General features: G+C 40.8%; 1 protein-coding gene across 9 annotated transcripts in view; it reads left to right on the forward strand.

Annotated features, from left to right (window-relative positions):
- Positions 1-16,874, forward strand: part of LOC147302236 (dedicator of cytokinesis protein 9-like) — a 68,020-nt gene that overhangs the window by 17,700 nt on the left and 33,446 nt on the right. For 8 of the 9 annotated variants that reach the window (XM_086281525.1, XM_086281532.1, XM_086281533.1 and 5 more), the window contains exons 2-6: positions 7,608-7,724; positions 10,730-10,819; positions 12,582-12,664; positions 14,614-14,683; positions 16,637-16,732. In XM_086281525.1, coding sequence (XP_086137651.1) covers positions 7,608-7,724; positions 10,730-10,819; positions 12,582-12,664; positions 14,614-14,683; positions 16,637-16,732 — 456 coding nt within the window. Of the gene's footprint in view, positions 1-4,918; positions 5,218-7,607; positions 7,725-10,729; positions 10,820-12,581; positions 12,665-14,613; positions 14,684-16,636; positions 16,733-16,874 lie in introns of those variants that run through there. The other variant, XM_086281531.1, reaches the window with a different exon arrangement.

Consider the following 16,874-nt stretch of genomic DNA (forward strand, 5'->3'; position numbering starts at 1 on the left):
CTAGGACCTGAAATAGTTTTGCAAGTTTGCACAATGTCCTCTGGACAGACAAGACCAATAATGCACAGTGCCACTTAAAGAAAAGCAAACAAAACATAACTGCACAAACATTGAGTCACATTAAGCCCAGCTTTAGTTTTCGTGTGATGCAGAATACCCAGCATCTTATTATTACCCCCTTATCTTATTAGGTTACAGATTGAAGACTGAATGAAACTCAGCTACTAGTTTAATTTAACCTCATTCTGAATTGTTGTTGACTGTTATAGACAGTGGCAAAATGTGTTTTAAATCTGTGTATGACATATAAGATCAGTCTGAAGGGGAAGTTTCACTTCTTTTCAGTCAACACCCTCACACTTTGACTCCCCAGGCTAACTGTAGCTCTCAAACATTATGTCAATCTGGCCTTATGCAATACTCCACAGACTCTTGTGATGTGCTGTGTCTTTATATGTATATGTTTGTGTGTGTGCACATGCACATGTGTGTGCGTGTATATATATTCCCCTCAGGAACTTTGTGAAAGGCTCACATGTCGTAATTGGTTCAAGCTGAATAAAAGCAAGTGGAGACTATCCCACTCCACTTCCTCCTCCTCTGCTTTTTCTATGATTTTTTTTTTTTTTACAGGCTCTTACGGAGATGGGCCTATAAACTGATTTGCAATCCCTTCAAACACACATTCAGAGCCAAAGTCACTTGTGGTGTGACTGTTATGGTATCCGTGATACCCTGTGGAAGTGTATGAGAGTGCTCCAGAGATGTGGGTGAATGAAGCAGAATGACCTCAGTGCAGCCAGTCTATTGACAAGGGGCTGATTATTATACTGAGCTGGCGTCACCGTCACTGCAGCCTCCGTAGGATGACAGGGACACAGCAGTCAGCAGTGCATAAGACCAAAGGACAGCCAAGTCTCTAACATGCATTAGATTCAGTGTACAGTAAATGTTTTACCTCAAACTCTCCTGTTGAAGACAGTTGTTTTGCCCATTTTACTTCACCTAAGCTTTGAGGTTTAAAGGGAAACATCAGAATCCAGTGTTTTCAATATATTGTTTATTTTAAAGGCTTTCACATGCATTGCCTGTTTTGCTACCTCTTTTTGTCTTTTTGTTATCAGTACAGCTGCTTTTTAAAAAGTCGCCTGCTAGGTGGGCTTTCAGGTCACTCTATATTACAGTTTCTGCAGCTTTTGTGGTAGGAACCTACCTACTTTCCACTGCGACTGTCTTTCTGTTTGTCTGTCTTCATAGATATTTCATTGTGTCTTCATACGTGAATGAAAATAACTTGCAAAGCATTGTAAGCCAAAAGTTTTGTTCCCACTCAGTTCATAAAGTTTCTGTTTTCATAGTCAAGCTTGCCAAGTCCTTGTTTAGAGTGTTGACATGCTAGCATTTGGTAATAGAAATATCAGTAGTTTATAAATAAACTCAAATATTCAAGTTTAGTATTATAAATGTGTCCAATTTATGGTGGTAAGTTTTTAGGATTTGAGGCAGCTCAATGCTTGCTTACAACAAACCAGCCGTTAACCAGACCCTTGTTCACATCTTTTTGAGTTACGGTAAAGTAGATGTTAAATATTCTTAGCATTTCTTCAGTGGGAGTGCAAGTGACTTCAAACATACGGTTCCCATAAACTTACAGGAGCAGCCTCACAAGAAACAATGCAGCTAGCTTAGCAGCGTCATACCAGAATGTCACCAGTCTTCTCCCTGGTGGTATTGGGGAAAATTACTACGTGTGCAAAAATTGGTGTATCCGGTCGTTAAGTGATGACGTGACAAATCCTACTTCTGGGCCTAAAGTAGTCTGCGTTTAATATGGCTTTTGTGTTGTTAACATGTTTAATGTTTTGTATTTTCTTCTATTTAATCTCAAAAAGCTCCTAAAACAGTCAGTGATCACTGTTGACCTCCCTCGGCTTTTATTACCGCTAATCATTTATTTAAGATCAGTTTTTAAAACCTTAGGATGTAACTACAGCCCAGCCCATGCAGCAGTATATGAATGACTAACCTCGTATTGTGGATGGATTATCTCAGTTGTTCTCCTGGCTGAAGTTTGGTCCTTTTACAGCATCCTGCCATGCGATTACATTTGTACCTGACCACGAGAATACTCACGTTAACTTTTATCGAGTGGAAAAAAAGTTAGCTTGTTTATATTATGCTAACATAGCTGTGTCGCTAGCGATCACATAGCACATCATTATATACCAGCTAGTCCAACTTCAGTAACCCTGCAAACGTCACTGCTGTTTTCTGTCTTCATTTATGTTGGAAGTGATAACAGAGCTGTACGTTTTAATTTGTTTCCAAAACTCCGCAGTCAGGGCATGCTATATTGTGTTTAGATAGAAGCTAGCGAGCTAACTTCCTGCTAACTTCTAACGCCGTTAAATGTCATAAATTCCGTTTTCATGGATGCCTGGATGTTAAACTCAATTGTTACACCTGGTAGAGCAGAACACTGATCATTATTAAAGATGAAAGACAGTTTTTCAACTCTCAGAAATGCCATAGTGATCGTTTGATATATGGACCTGCAGCGGAGTTTAGGCCCAGACACAGCTAGTGACGTCAGACTTAACGACAGGATTCATTGAAAGCTGTCTGGCAGGTGTAATAAAAGTTTAGAAAAACTCTTTACAGCCCAAGTTGTTCGTAGTGTATTTAAAAGTAGAATGGGAGGCAGAGCCTTCAGTTTTCAGGCCCCTCTTCTGTGGAACCAGCTTCCGGTTTGGATTCGGGAGACAGACACTATCTCTGCTTTTAAGATTAGGTTTCACACTTTCCTTTTCGCTAAAGCTTATAGTTAGGGCTGGATCAGGTGACCCTGAATCCTCCCTTAGTTATGCTGCAGTAGGTGTAGGCTGCTGGGGGATTCCTATGATGCATTGAGTATTTCTTCTTCAGTCACCTTTCTCACTCACTATGTGTTAATAGACCTCTCTGCATTGAGTCATACTTGTTATTAATCTCTGTCTCTCTTCCACAGCATGTCTTTTATCCTGTCTTCCTTCTCTCTCCCCAACCGGTCGCAACAGATGGCCGCCCCTCCCTGAGCCTGGTTCTGCCGGAGGTTTCTTCCTGTTAAAAGGGAGTTTTTCCTTCCCACTGTTGCCAAAGTGCTTGCTCATAAGGGGTCATATGATTGTTGGGTTTTTCTCTGTATCTATGAAGCGCCTTGAGGCGACTTATGTTGTGATTTGGCGCTATATAAATAAAATTGAATTGAATTGAATTGAATATGCCTTACAATATAAAGCACCTTGAGGCGACTGTTTTTGTGATGTGGCGCTGTATACATAAAATTGAATTGAAAGTTACCCTCCCTATATTTCTGCACAACCACCCTAATTGATATAAACCAGTGTATGAACCACATTTGACTAAAATCCTTCCAGCAGTTACTTGCTCTTTTACTGATGGTTTTGCTGGACCATAATGAAGCTCTTCTGCACCACACCTTATTGAATAATAAATGGTGCACTTTTCCGTTGTTTTTAGAGGAAATAATTTCTCTGCATGCTACATTTCAGCAAGTCTCTTTGAAGCTTGTACAGTTAAAAGAAGTTGTGCAAATGATCAAAGGAAACTGCGGCACAAAAAAGTCTCACACGCTCACACAACTCACACACGCTTGCCTGCCTGTGTGCTACATTTTATTAGGAGCGATGGATCTGAAACTGCAGTGGAGCAATGATGGCCTTTGAAGTCATTCTGACCCATAGCATGTCATCTCCACGCTGTGATGTCCCACCTCCCCCTCTTACAGTCTGTGTGCACTAGGGAGCCATAAATTTACACCTCATGGAGATAATTGGATGAGTTATTAACTGTGTGTGTGTGACTCAGTAAGACTCCATGGCTCATAAACGGCAGTGTGTTTTGGAGTTGTGTGAATTATAGCTTAATGGAGAAAAGAAAGCCTCCAAAATAAAGGATTTGCATAAATTTAGCACAAGTAATTCCTCACTGAAAACTTTAAATGTCATCTTTCTGAAACACAGCCTTCGATGGAAAACGGAGCTGAGCTGAGGCGCCTCTGTTGCTTAAAGATTAAAGGCAAGTGGTTGTCCTCAGAGAGAGTGATGACTGTATGGATAAGCAAGAGGCAACTCAAAGTGTTCCTGAAGCAGCAGGAGAGCGTGTGCTGTATCTGAGACCCGGATAAGGGGGAAGTGTGTTTTTAGTAGACCCTGCTGTGGGTGCCTGCTGCAGTGGATACAGCACAAGAACAGTTCAAAGCAGAGCAAAACAGCAACGGGGAGTAGAACTTTCTCAATGCAGACTGTTGAAATACTGTAACTGTGACCATTGGCCATGTTTTCATATCAACAGTAGCTTTAGTGTTTTGGAACCAATGTAGGATCCATCTGTAAAACTAAAGCTTGTAGCTTTTATGTGTTCACATCATGAACAAAGTAATTCAGATGCCTCCTTTGAGGTGTTGATCAACCAAACAAATGACAAGCCAACTTTATTTTCTGGCATTTCAAATATGAACCTCAGTGACCTCAGTATTATTGAAGTGCACTACAGTATAAGAAGGACAAACAATTTAGAGTAAATGGTAAGGTCTATAAAGTAATGGTTTGCTGTACAATGCATTTTGATAGCATTGTCTTTTGAGATGAGTGTTTAGGTATTTACTACACCTTATTTTAAAGAGTTAGCCTTTTAAGTGTGTTCGAAATGAAAGTAAGTATAGTATATCTGAGTTATTGCATCTTTTTTCCTACCTTTTTAGGTGGGTTCAGTTTTCAGCTTAGTAGTAGGTGGGGCCGGCGAGTATTTGTGCCTCTTCCGAATGTTTAATGGGGATGTGATTATATTCCCCTCCTACTCACACTAATCACATACTGTACATACAAATGCACACACACACACACACACGCATACACACACAGCTGTGAGCCCCTCCCACCCTCACAGACTGGAATAGAGAACGGGAGAGAGAAGCTTGACGGTTGCGACTGAGTATAGAGGGAATGTCACTGGACCCTGGCAACACTCTCACAGACTAAAGGCAGTAGCCCAGTGACAGAATCGTCCATCTGGCTATAGGCACAGACAAGACTGATCGCCATGCAGGGACGGGCAGGAAAAACACCCAGAAAGGAGATGGTGATAGAGTCTCCACAGCAGTACAAGAGCCTGGCTGAGATTGAGGCAGAGGTGGAGGCAGGGTCACAGGGGGCAACGGTGAGTTGTACTTATGCCATATTTCAGAAATAAATCACAAGTTGTTTTTTTTAAATCTGGAAATTTCTTGCTAAATGGAAGAGATGTGATTGTTACCTTTTAGTGCATAGATTCTTTTTAACAGCTACTTTGAAGATCTTTTTAAAGGCATTTGAAGGAAATTGGAAATAGTAGGTCACACCTCTCCAGAGGGTTGAATGTCAATCTTTTTTAGGATATGAAGCACTTGTGAGTCCTTTTTTTCATGAACTGTTCCTGTGCCTTAGCGAGTTTGAGAAGTTAAATGCAGAGTTGATAGAGAGCTCATTTGTTGAAGAAAATAGTAAAAAGCACCATAGCCTGGGAATGAATTACTTGAAAGTCACACAGTTCACAGCCGCTTGCTGTTATCTTCGATCTCACTGGCAAACATTCAGTTGGAAATTTGAACTGAAGTTTTTTTGCTTGTCATGCTCTTATAGATCCAAGGGACTAAGAGCTATTTGCACTGTATCATCAAAAGTATTGGTTGGATGAATGTAAATGTAATTCTGTGAGCAGACATTTGTTTATTTTTCTAATGTATTCACTGGATTCAGAGGCTTATCCAAATAGTTTGAATCATGTGTACTTCTAGTGGTCACTTTGAAACCAGAAATCTCAGTTTAGTTTTACAGCTATTAGTGACAGGTCAACACTCAACTGAGCAGTTTAGGAACTGAAATGATGTTGAATCAGTTCCTAACTACTGTCAATACTAGTTTAATCCATACTAAAGCAGGTGCATAGCTATGCTGGGCAGTCAGTGTTTTTGTCAAATACGGATGGATAAAAAAAATTCTGAATGAATCAGTCGAAAAATGACAAATGCAGATCCTTCCACACTGGTAAACTGCATTTTACAATTTAGCACTTAACATCCAGTCGTGCTCTGAGCAGACAGTTGTGTCTAATTTTGTGTCAAGAGGGTAAGAGGAAAACTCTTGATAGAGGTCTTATTGTTGGGGCGCAGATGGCAAGAGGCCAATGGCTTCGGTCACAAAGGCTGTGTGTGACTTGCGTTGGTCTGGTTGATGGTCAGGTTGATAACTTTATCAGTGATTTTGGAGCTAACACAGTTGGGTGGATCTACTTAACATCTTTTTTTAAGTAAATCCAAAAAAACTAGGTGCTGTTACTTGGTGCTATTTAAATAACATTGTGCTGAACTGAATTATGACCATTAAGAACAGAGGTGAAGGAGAGAGTGCGGCAAGGGTGGAGTGGGTGGAGATGAGTGTTGGTGTGTGATCTGTGACATTAAGGATAGCAACAAGAGTGAAAGAGCAGGTTTAAAAGACTGAAGTGTGGTTTGATGGAGGTGGCAAAGTAGTAAATACTCTGCATATGCGAAACATCAGCACTTTAGCTTTATTACAGTGAGTATGTTCATACATTGATGTTAGAATTTGTGTTAAATCTGCAAACTTAGCCTTTTCTTCTTTTTTGCACACAAGGCATAACTTTTTTTCACTGAGGTGTCTGTTAGTGACTTTGCTTGGAAAACCCCTTCTTTTCTTCATTCTCATGTTTTACTTCACAATACTTGGCAGGTATCCTAGTAAAATGGAGTTTAAAAACAAAGGCAAACCTATAGTTTTAAGCTTCAGTTCCCACACAGAAAACATAGTATAGCTACTTAATCTAGCTACAAGGGCTGAAACTGCAAAAGGGCACTCAAATACATTTTTGGCCTTAATGTGTAGAGAAATGTAGCTGTTCAGAACAGCTATTTCCTTGTAATTAACTGGTTCTGTAAACACAGAACTGTGTCTTGGTTTAGTCTAATATACACATCCACAGAGATGGCGTGTATCACTGGTGAACATCAGACTTTGTGAGGGAGGACATGTGGGGGGGAACCCCTTGGGTCTTTTCTGTGGTATGTTACAGCTGATGTCTGCAGTGACAATACAGCATGGTCTACTTCTAAGTTAAAACTCCTGGTCAGGGTGTATCTTCCTCCTGTTGAGGTTTTAAATCTGAGCTCAGCCCACTGTGACTGGTACAGTGACACACACACACACACACACACACACACACACACACACACACACACACACACACACACACACACACACACACACACACACACACCAGTGTCTCCTACCGTAACCCACATTCACTGCCATCTCTGTTTCTGTTTCTACATCTGTAGCTTTCAATCAGTAATGCTGTGAAAGGACAATGGCAACTTGTTGTCCATGCACTGTGACAGATTTCCTTTTGTAACTTATCTCACAACCCGTGCAATAATAATACCCTTGACAACTCTACAGTAAAAGACTGCCATTAAGGTTGTGCGCTTATGCTGTAAATGACTACGACAAAAATGTGAAGAGCTGGATTAATTCAGTCATCTGTTCCTTCAGGTAAAGCCAAAGATCATTGAGCCTCTGGATTATGAGAATGTGCTCCTACAGAGGAAAACTGAGATCATCAGTGATGTTCTCAGAGACATGCTGCAGTTCCCCACAGACGACTTCCAGGTAAGAAAAGTGAGAGTTCTGAAAGCCATGCTGCACTACCTTTTAGGGAAATGTAGAGAATCCATAACTGTGAGCTGGTAAACCAAGTACAAAGAAGTATAGTAAGTATGTATAAACAAGTATGTGTCATACATTGGATTTTTACTGTATTGTGTACACTGTCTGTACAGCATCTACATCTGCTGCTTCCATTCAAAAGAGCTTCTTTAAGCTCTTTTAAGCTCTTTTGAATGTCATGTGATGTCATGTTGATGCATTCTTTAATGCATCAACATGACATCACAGTAGTGCTGAGATTGATGTTAGATTGGCCTGTTCCCACTTTTGGAACAAGTCATGCTCAAATAATTGCCACTTGTCAATCAGTCTCCTTGGCAATAAACCAAACTTTATTCTTTTCTTACTGCACAATAAATTTGACAAAAACACCAAACCAACAAAGAAGAGATGAAAACAAACACAACCATGGGGCACACTACTGTGCTGGACTCAAACCCACATATACTCTCCTGCTGGATTAATGTGGCTTAATCCATGGCTAAAATGAATCTCTAACAGAGACACCATTTCTTCCTATTTGAATAAATTTGGGTAAAATGTATAGTAATTAATTACATGAAAAAGACATTTTATGAGCAGTTTTGTACAGGCTCACTGTCTCATGTCAATGCCACATACAGTAAAAAAATATAAATTAATTAAAAATTCATAGCAACAATAGTATGTGGTGGGAAATCTACAGTCTACAACTCCCCTCTGGACTCTTTCGTAATCAGTAGATGATGGGTGGGTTTCATTACAAGGCCGTCTGCAGTGTATAGTGATTAGTGAATGTGTGTGTGTGTGTGTTTTCATGGTCTCGCCCAGTATGTCCATCTAACCTGCCATATGTTTTACATCACTGGGCCCATAGAGAAGGGAGGGAGCTAGCCAGACATGTGGGTGTAGCATGTGCACGTGCTGCACAGATTAACACATATGAGCACACGCCCACGTTCACATTTATCAGCCTGCTAAGAATGCTGGTCTGTATCTCTGCATGCACATACGAGCAGAATACGGTAATGCCTGTATTTTAAAAACAACAAAATTAAATGGGATTACGTGAAAATGGTACTTTCATGGGCAGTTTTGCAGATCTCCAACTGTCACCTTACTGGTACCTTCAGTTTCCAAAGAAGAAGGTTGACCTCAGGAGACTCTCTTCTTACCCTTTACCACTCTGGCCTCTGTGATCTCTATGCCCTATAAGTATTTAAATTTTGTCTGTCCTCCTGCATTAGTGCTGTGGGAACACACTCCTTTGGTCTGGTGGAAGTCATCAAAGCCCTGTTTTAATGACTGTGAAAGGAATGATGTTAACTGGCTGCCAGCAGTTCCTGCTCACAGTCAAAAATGTAAATTTAGCCACCTTTAAAGAGCAACTTGTCCTTTATGCTTGTCTATACATTATGGATGTTACAGCAGCAGATGGATATTTTGGGAACTATATTTATAATATTTCTCTGTATTAATATACTGTATTGTCTTTCCAAATCATATATAATCCATTAATAAATCCATAGAGAGAGAGTAGAGTCATAGAGGAAATGAAGCTGAACAGTTGAAATATCAGTCTGAATAATCTGAATTTTCCACATTATAAATATAAGAACTATATTGGACCTTTATGCAGGATTACACACAGGAAGATTCAAGTGAGCCCAGTTTATCTATTGGCATACCTTTGATGGCTGATGTGAACGTGAGCTGGTCAGACATGCTTGCTAATGGAGGAATGAAGAAACTAGGTCATTGTGCCACAGCTGCATACTCATCTTTGTGGTTTGAGCAGAAAAACAGAAGACTAAGTGGTAGCACAACCTCCAGTAGCTTGAAAGTCTTGCCAGTCTTTTTCTGGCCTGAGGTGCTTTTTGCTCCTTTGCTTTGGATTATCACTCGTCATCTGTGTCTGGATGTCTCACTCTAATAAGGCTGGCAAAGATGAATTAGGTTGGAGTAACGTTTGGCTGCCATAAATCCTCTGTAGCAGAGGATTTCTCTGAGTAATCATTATGATTCCTTTCACTTCATTATTAAAATGCATTTTTAATATTGTCCAAGTTTACCAAGCTACTTTCAGCTGCTCCCTTATTCACAAGGGGTCAGCATAATGGCTAGCTCAGCACATTTCATTTGGCACTCTTTTACACCGGATGCCCTTCCTGACACAGCCCCCCTGAGGGATTGGATGATCTGATATCCTCGTGTTGGTGTTGTTCCCAGACCATCATGAAAATGTTGTTCCAGGTTCAACATTGCAAGTGACCAATCACATTGTTGTGACGTTATTCCAAGCCATTCGTGCATTTATGAAATTCCAATGTTGCAAGGACAATATCAATTCTGCTTACTGTTTATTAAAGGGTTACGGTTAGGGTTAGGGTTAGGGTCAGGGTCTGTTGATCGGCGGACAGAGGCGGTTTCACGCAGCTTAAGTACAGTTTTTTGTTTTACGCCAGTTTTTCCCGAAGTCGCAAAACTATGACGTCACAAAATTCTGATTGGTCACTTGCAATGTTGATCCTGGAACAGCATTTAGTATGATGATCTGGGAACAACACCAACACAAGGATATCAGATCAACCTGAGGGATTTGTGTCTCCTCTGTGGATCAAACCGGGGATGCTCACTTGTTAGGGAAATGTGTAAACCAATACACAGTGGAGCCACAATGAAGTATAATACGATCATCCATATGAAATAAAAAAATCACAGAGGCATAGGAAGTAGCTGCCACTATGCTGTAGGGTAACTGAGCACAGCAGTGAACCTTCTTGGCTCTAAGGAGGCCAGAATGTTGCCTACCTTCTTTTGAAAAAGAGTACAAAGAGAAGCCCCCAATAGGGATCAATAGTTCAATAGTTCAAACAAGAGTAAAGTGAATTTTTGGTCTTATAAAAACCTAAACCTAGATATGCTGTGCCAACCTCATTTTCAGGCCTGCCTTCTGTGTCTCCCCTCAGATCTCCACCCTGCAGCGCCAGGGCCGGACTCTGTTTTCCACTGTGCCAGAGACTGCAGAGAAAGAAGCTCACTCACTGTTTGTCCAAGAGGTAAAACTAATACATATCTGGATGCAAGCCTGCTTTGTCCGTTATTTATCACTCAACCGCACCACCATGATTTCACCTTTCAGCCAAAAGTAGGCATCCAGATTGTGTATCTGGATTTCACTCTTTGAAGACTCATCAAAGGGGGCTTGTATTTTCAGATACAAATCCATGCAGGGACATACTCTGATTTGTTTGTGGCAGGTTGGCAACGAGAGAGCTAATTATATTTCAGTCAAATCTAAGTGAAAAAGACAAATGTTATCTGACCACTAGAAACAAGTCATACCATGTGTGCTGGAATTTTTTTCTGCTCCCCTTCAGATGAACTTCCATTCATGTTCCCCGCCCTTACATGCTTGCTAACAGTCCAGTAGATTGGCCACAGATGGAGCCTATAGTTCATTGGTGGTTCATGTAGTTTCAGAAGAGCTGTGTGTTGAGATTGGTTTGGGTGCAGCCTGATAGAGCCTGATAGGTGATATTCCCCCACAGCTGCAGCCAAGAGTGAAATCATAAGTACATCTGGAGCAGCTGTGCTCCTTACACATGGGATGTTTTGTTTCATAATTTGTTATTCTACATTTTAATGACCCCCTTTTCCCTCACATTTTGTGAACACAGAACTGATGAGCACACATTGAAATAATAAAGCTATGTTTAAACTGCTCTTTACCTCAAAAACATGTTCTTTTATGCTTTGTTATCTTGAATAGCTGTTTTTTTTTATTGAATCATGTTCTTTTTCTGCATATTAACTATAAACTTGTATAACAGTGTTTTAATTAAAACATTCAAGTGCTCTGAAAGGATTCATTCTTTAAGTTTACTTTGAATGATTTGATTCTCTGCTAAAATTCTAGGTTTGCTCATTTGAAAAGAAACAAAATGTCGTTGAGTGAAATAAGTATTTAATTCCCCACAACCCAGCCACAGATTGGCTGTGGAACACAGATTACAACCAATCAGTCACACAACACTTGTTGTGTGACTGATTGGTTGTAATCTGTGTTAAAGTATAAAGGAGGGATCTTCTTCCACCAAGGCAGATACCTCGCTGGGTTACTTTTAGGGGAATAGCTGTACTTTAAAAGTTTGTAATGCAGTAAACAGAGGTCAGATGTTATTTGGATGCAAACTATAATGTGATATTTAGAAATACCATATCTCAGTATTGTTTCATAAATGTAGCCAGAGGTAGGGGTGAATTAGTTTTGAGGATCCAAATGTAGGACTCATAGGCAGTCATAAATAAACTTTTAATGCTGATTAGCAATGGGTGTACAAAGTCCAGGAATAAAATGAGGACAAACCAGCAAGTCCAAGTTCGGAAATCATTGGAATAACAATATAAGTAATACTTTGCTACAAGAACACGTAGCAATACAGATGACCCAAGACAGGACAAAGGAAGATACACAAGAAGTGATGAGGGGAGAGGAACCAGGTGATTACTATACTGACTCCTTTTAATCATTGAATGGCCCAAAATCAAAGATATTCCATTTATAAATAGTAAAGTAAGACATTTAGTAAACTAGAGATAATATTTAGTTAGTAAATAACAGAAGAGTGAACAAAGCGTGCATCTGCTGACGCTCCTGCATCAACAGGGCCATCTATTCCCAATTAAAAATAATTTTTGTAATGTTGTTAAACATCTCCATACTTTTCCTAGATTATTTTTTTAATAAATCTAATTACACATCTGTATATGCTTTGTTAAAGAGACCCCTCACCACCTCTTTACTTCATGTACCTGCAGTGTATCACGACCTACAAGTCTGACTGGCACGTGGTCAACTACAAGTATGAGGAGTATGCTGGAGACTTCCGCCAGCTTCCGAAGTGAGTATGCCGGAAGGCTTCTGCTAACAGGTCCATCAGACTGCACGCTCTCAACAGTCTATCAATGCTGCATTCATGTAGCCAATGATAGTGTTACTGACTCTGTTTCAAACACTACAGTGAAATTAATAAAGACAGTATGTAAGTGTTGCTGGTAGAAGGGCACTCCACCACATCTGTTTTTATCATTCTCAGCAAGTCTTGTAAAAGCATGTTGCCTTTATAAGTCTGATTTGTCTTAAGCACACTGCTGTTAGAACAAATCATCTATATACAAATAGCAGATTAGCAAAATTTGTTTAGCTCATCACACTTTGTGTGTGTGTGCCACTTGTTTTGCACATATTCAACTCTGTATATTTTATATATTTTTTTATTATTATTATTATTATTATTATTATTATTATTTTTACTATTTACTATTTAATTTGTAAAAATGTGTATACACACACACACACACACACACACACACACGTAGGAAAATATTTAGTATACACATCCAGAAATGAATACACTATTATATATTGTACATATATTTATTAGTTTCAGGTTGGCCATTCTTGTATTTTGCTCGTTTGTGTTGTTGTGTTTGCACATCTCTGTTGCTTGTGGGGCTCGCACACAAGAATTTCACTCGCATGTGCTGTGCCAGTGTGCCTGCACATGTGATGTGACAATAAAAGTGATTTGATTTGATTTGATTTGATTTGCATATATATTCTTACTGTACTGCTTGCCCTATGGTTCTAAAAGCCTCCACAACATATTGTAAATCTCACTGTGTTCAGTGGCACTGCCCTTTGTGTACAAGTCCCAAAGTGTGAACTGGTGCCTCCTGGTGGCACATTACATTATTCTGTAATAACAGAATTTCAGTTTGAAATTGAAGTTACATATTTATAAAAAAAAATAAATCATTTATTTATATTTAAATAAAATGGGAAATACCTGCAACCGGTCGAGGTTGAATAAAATATTTAGGATATACATTTCTTTCTTGTATTTTGGTTAGAGTGAAGATTTAAGATTGGGTGGCCCTATGAGATTTGGGAATGGCTATTTCAATCAAACGCTGGATTCTCTTTTGGTGGTTCTAAGCTCCACAGTAAAAATAGAACACTTTCGATGTTTTCCTACCAAGGAAAAGTAGAACTATTCTTGGATAGCTGTTGCCCAATGGCATCATAACAAAAAGAAAATACCACAATGCATATGTGCCCTTGGATGAGCCTTTACTTCACAAAAGAAATGAGTATTACAGATGTATGTCATGGTTAAGACATTGCAGAGTAACAGCAAGCTGGTTTTGGCACTGTTTATAGTTCTAGTTCCCCAGAGCCACTGGTGTTTGAGCTAGAGTAGAGAAACAGCTGCCGATTTCATCAACATCTTGCTAGAAGAATTACCTTACAAGATGTGGCTGAAGTGGTAGTGAGGTTATCAATGTGCTGTGGGGATAAAGGTTAGTATAGTTCATTAAAACTAAACTAAAGAGTTAAACATTCATTGAGTGTTTAACTTCAAACTTAATAGTCTCAGAGTTGTAAAGTAAAGTAAAGTGTAAAGTGTGCGTGTTAGTCCCCATAGGGAAATAGTTCCTCTGCATTTAACCCATTCACCCAGTGAAGCAGTGGGCAGCCACCAGTGCAGCGCCCGGGGAGCAGTGTGTAGGGACGGCACCTTGCTCAGGGGTACCTCAGGGTAGCCGTTCAGTGGAGTCGAACCCCCGACCTTCCGATCATGGGGCCACCATTCTACCTACTGAGCTATCCCTGCCCTTGATTAATGAAAACATTCTTGGCAAATGCTTTCGCTTTCGTCCGTCTTGCGCCGGTCCAAGAATTTGCCCCAAACATATGTAAGAGTTCTTACATATGTTTGTGAGATGGTTTAACATGAAATTGAATTAAGTGAGCCAAGGCTGAATTATCTTTTCCCAAACTTTTCAGTAAGGTATTGAGACCTGAAAAACTGGTGGCTCATGTGTTTGAGGTGGATGAAGATGTGGAAAAAGATGAGGTAAGATGACTAATTCCAGACTCGTCTTCAGCTGCTTGTTCCCATAGTTTCTTTGTGATCCACTTCTGCTCCTGTAAGATACAGAGCTTATAAGTGTGACTTTGCATTCTTCCTTTAGGACTGACCAAACGCTCTTCAAAGAAACTCAAATACAAGGAAGTGTAACAGAGCGCACTTAGCTTTTAATTTATTACTAAACATTGTATTTGTTTAGTTTCAGTACTCTTTTACAAGCTAAATGTCTTTACTGCTCTAGATCCACACTGTTTGTAGCATTCAAAGGCACATCTCTTCCCAATAATTATGACACTTTAACAACGATTTCAACTTTGGACCTTAATAGGCGCACAACAGCACTGTTTATCTTAATGTGTGTACAGGTTCTTACTATACTGGTGGGGACCAACAGCCCTTGTGGGGACTAAAATTCAGGTCCCCACGGGGTTGAAGGCATCAGTCCAAAAACAAAACATCCACAAAAACACTGGAGCACAGGGAGAAGTTCATAAACAGTTCAGGAGGCCGACCCGGAGGACGAGCAGTTCAGGGGGCTGACCGCACAGCAGAGCCGTCAGCGGACACAAGGTGCTGAAGCAATTCCTCTGACCCTTCAGCGATGGCGGACGGCTGAAGCGGCTCCTCGGGCCCTCTAGCGATGACGGACGGCTGAACGGGCCCCTCGGACCCTCCTGCGGAGACAGACTGTCCAACGGGCCCCTCGGACCCTCCTGCGGAGACGGACTGCCCGACGGGCGCCTTGGACCCTCCTGCAGAGATAGACTGCTGAACGGGCGCCTCGGACCCTCAGCGGTGGCCAACACAGAACCAACAGGTGCAGAGACTGATCAGAACCAGCAGGCACAGCTGCTGAGCAGGTGACACTGGAGACTGAGCTAGCGGCTGCTGCTGAGCCGGGCAGAACATCCTCCGGTGGGCCGGGCAGCGAAGCAGTTGTGGCTGGGTGAAGGTGTAGCGTATTGATGATGAAATTCCGTACGAGCGGGTGAAGCGCATCCAGTAGTCAGGGGATCCTGGAAATGAATCGCTGTAGCCTTGTTTCCACAGCGTGATGAAACTCCTTTCCCTCATGATTGAGCCACAGTTGAAAGAGTTTCTCCACGGAGTAAATAATGTCACGGCAAAGGTCTTCTGGTTGAATGCCGCTGGGTCCATGTTGGCTGGTTTGTGCTGTCACGGCTAGCAGGGCAAGCCGTGTGAGTTTTAATAGAGGACCCAAGATGCAGGCAGCTTCAGATGCGAGTGAGCTTTATTAATAAGGATGGACACACAAACCAGAATGTAGCAGGCACAAAACAAAACCTAAGAGCACTTAAACTGGGAAAACTAACCTGAACCCAGAACAAAGACACCTGGAGACTCGGGAAAGCAACACAGACAAACCAGCAACAGGCAGCAGAACACACAGGGCTTAAATACTCTCAGGAGTTATCATGGGATAGAAGACAGGAGGGGAACACACCTGGGAGAAATCACGGCTAGACACAGATGTAAAGCTGAGAACACTCACATGAGACAGAGACCTTCAGAATAAAACAGGAAACTGACAGACACAGAACCAGACAAGACACTGAACTTAACAGACAGATTCACGAGCAGACACTGTGACACCATGGATAGACAGAGGGAACACAGAGAAGTGGGAGCAGGTAGGCACAGAACAGAAACCTAGCAAATGGCAAACCTTAACAAAAGACATAACCAGAATAAACAAGAACATAGAATAATATAAGGAAACACAAAACACTGAGTCATCAGACTCAGGACCATGACAAAATGTGGTTTTAGTGTCAGGGTTACGATTGGGTTATGGTTAGGATTAGGGTAAGGGTTAGAGTTAGGCATACATTTTTGATGGTTATGTCAATGAGATATCCCCACAAGGATAGCAACACCAGACAATTTTTTTATTTTCCCCTTAATCTCCTCCTCCAGGACACAGCCTCTCTGAGATCTCAGAAAGGAGGAGTGTCTAAGCATGGCTGGCTTTTTAAAGGCAACGTCAACGGTGCAATCACTGTTACAATGCGGGTGAGTACAGCAGACTGAAAATGACAGAAATTTACATTTTCTTTGTTTATATATACAGTCCGGATTAGAAGTTTAAGACCACTTGAAAAATGACAAAAATTTATATTTTGAATGGTTGGATATAGTAGAGCTTCAATGTGCA

The sequence above is a fragment of the Aulonocara sp. 'chitande type north' Nkhata Bay genome, linkage group LG23 (assembly GCF_057382095.1).
Source record: "Aulonocara sp. 'chitande type north' Nkhata Bay isolate Kocher_YH1m ecotype deep benthic linkage group LG23, A_spYH_male_GT1.1, whole genome shotgun sequence".
NCBI classification, from domain to species: Eukaryota; Metazoa; Chordata; class Actinopteri; order Cichliformes; family Cichlidae; genus Aulonocara; species Aulonocara sp. 'chitande type north' Nkhata Bay.